This window comes from Sprattus sprattus, assembly GCF_963457725.1.
Source record: "Sprattus sprattus genome assembly, chromosome: 19".
Classification (NCBI taxonomy): Eukaryota; Metazoa; Chordata; class Actinopteri; order Clupeiformes; family Clupeidae; genus Sprattus; species Sprattus sprattus.
The window spans coordinates 21,181,501-21,184,000 of record NC_137917.1 but is presented as its reverse complement, the minus strand read 5'-3'; the positions used below and the strand labels follow the sequence as shown (position 1 = coordinate 21,184,000).

The following is a 2,500-nucleotide window of genomic DNA, read 5'->3' as shown; positions in this document are numbered from 1 at the left end:
CTTTGATCAAAGACGCTGTAATATACGTGGAATGTGTGTGTGCTGCACTGCGGACCTGTTGGATTGCGTGGTGAACACGCCCAGCACGGCCGGCCTCTGGTTGACCTCCATGACGTTGGTCAGGGACTGAAGCACGTCGAAATAGAAGAAGGAGTCGCCCGGCACCGAGCAGTTGAGCCGCGCCTTCAGGAAGGAGGTCCAGTAGCGCTCCAGAACCCGCGGAGAACCGCCGTTGTCGTTCTTGCAGACGCGGCCCACTCGGGAGAACACCACCTACGTGGATAAAGGGGGGGAGGAGAGGGGAGAGGGGAAAGAAAACAAGGACATTTTGTATCGTATCATTGTGGTGCAACTGCATTGGCTCAAGGGGCTTCAATCACTTAGACAAGTGTAGCCAGGGGCCGGAGAGAACACCACCTACGTGGATTAAGGGAGGGGAACAAGAAAACAAGGACATTTTGTATCGTATCGTTGTGGTGCAACTGCATTGGCTCCAGGGGCTTCAATCACTCAAGTGTAGCCAGGGGCCGGACACAAACGCTTCCAAAAGTCTTTCCTTTCTCTCTCTCTCTCTGCGGCCGGATGGTCATACCTTGCCTAGGGCGGTGTACTCCACGGCAATCTCGCTGAAGAAAAAGTACACATAGTTCCCGTACTCGATTGCGTGAAGGAAATGGGGCTCTGGGAGACACAAGGAACAAAAAAAAAATCATTTTTAGTTTCTGTACTTTTCACATGAGTAACTGTCTACTACAAGAGGCGACCTGGGAGGACTACAAGAGGCGACCTGGGAGGATTACAAGAGGCGACCTGGGAGGATTACAAGAGGCGACCTGGGAGGACTACAAGAGGCGACCTGGGAGGACTACAAGAGGCGACCTGGGAGGATTTGAGATTTTGGGGTGTTGGTGGTGGACGGGGCGGGGGTGAACCGTGTCACTTGACGCGTCACACATCTCACCTCGAAGCCACTTGGAGTCGTATTTCACGGTGCGCAGGACGGGGCTGCTCTCTCCCAGGCTGCGGTAGATCACCGCGTCGCTGGCCAAGAAATCAGTCATGGTAGCGGAGTAGAAATCCCCACCTGGAAGTGTGACCAAAACGCAGTGTTTTACTCATCAAGCCACTGAACATTTTCTGCACGAATCCTTGCCTTGTGTGTTTTTTCCCCATCTCTGGCCCAGGGAGGGGGGAGCTATTTTCACTGTGTCTAATCAGCCACTGACCTTTCATGGAGGAGCGAGACCACAATAAGACTGGCTGAACTTTGTATAAATGTCACTGGAATATTGGCAAAGATAAAGGCAGGTGTCGCGTTGCTCTTTTGCCACCATCCACTCACCGGCGAAGAGGCCAACATTCGACTGCCGCGACTCGAAGGGGCAACGAGCTTGTCCGACCACCTCCTCTCCAACCTGGTCTAGAGTAGACATCTTAAGAGAGAGAGCACAGAAACATTCACATTAGAGAGGTTTAGTTTTTATTTTTATTTTTTTTTTTACAGTGAATCTACGGCACCTTTAAAGACGCAAATGAAGTCCTGAGACAGCCAAACTGCAGTCGTACTTTGCAGTCATCGCAGCGCGTCACAGCGGGCTGATCTTTGGGGTCGAGGTTAATTTGTTGTTCATGCACAACAGGCTCCTGAATAATGGCGCTGTCAGGTCGCCAATAACGCTGACGCCTGGGATTTCACCTCGCTGCCGACGTTTAGCCGTTGCTTGCCCTGTGTAGCCGGCGTGCCGCGCCGTGCCACAGCACACCGCTCGGGCACGAACAGGAAGCGTAAAAAGAGCCTGTGTGCCAGGCGCGCGAGGTGTGACCCTGGATGGCATGCCGGTGCCCTGCAGTGGCTGCCGGGGGAGCCTGGAGACGAGTGCAGCTGCCAATGTAAACACGGGGCATAAACAGTGTGTGTGTATGTGTGTGTGTGTGTGTGTGTGTGTGTACACGTGCGTGTGTATGAACCTGTGTGAGTGTGTGTGTGTGTGTGTGTGTTTGTGTGTACGTGTGTACGTTTGTGCGTGTGTGTACATATTCGTGTGTGTGTACATGTGTGTGTACGTGTGTGTACGTGTGTGTACGTGTGTGTGTGTGTGTGTGTGTGTGTGTACGTGTGTGTGAACGCTACTATGCCACTGTTCCTAACACAGCGACAGTGTTACTGACGCTGATTCCCACCCCACCCCCTCCTCCAGCGCGACCACAAGTACATGTTCACACCCCTGCCTCTGCACTACATGAAAGCAACGTCAACCTTCTGTTGGACAGGGGATGGGGGTGTGTGTGTGTGTGTGTGTCCTTTGGAGGGAGAGGGCGGGGGTAGAGGGGACGAGTAAGGGGCATTTGGCTGGAGTTGGAGCTATCGGTTTTCCATGGAAAATGCATCCCATGCAAAATAAAAAACAGATGAGGAGCATGTCGAGATGGAGTGCACGACATGATTTGCGCTTCCTGACATGGTTTCCATTTCTCTAGACAGTCACTGGGCCAGTTTTCC

The 2,500-nt window shown here is 52.8% G+C and overlaps 1 protein-coding gene across 2 annotated transcripts in view; it reads right to left on the bottom strand.

Annotated features, from left to right (window-relative positions):
• The window catches only part of sema6cb (semaphorin 6Cb), a 35,381-nt gene that overhangs the window by 27,004 nt on the left and 5,877 nt on the right, over positions 1 to 2,500 (bottom strand). For both annotated transcript variants that reach the window (XM_080857436.1, XM_080857437.1), the window contains exons 5-8: positions 1,343 to 1,433; positions 962 to 1,084; positions 593 to 681; positions 56 to 273 (exon numbers count right to left, since the gene is read on the bottom strand). In XM_080857436.1, the coding sequence (XP_080713562.1) occupies positions 56 to 273; positions 593 to 681; positions 962 to 1,084; positions 1,343 to 1,433 (521 nt within the window). The remainder of the gene's footprint in view (positions 1 to 55; positions 274 to 592; positions 682 to 961; positions 1,085 to 1,342; positions 1,434 to 2,500) is intronic.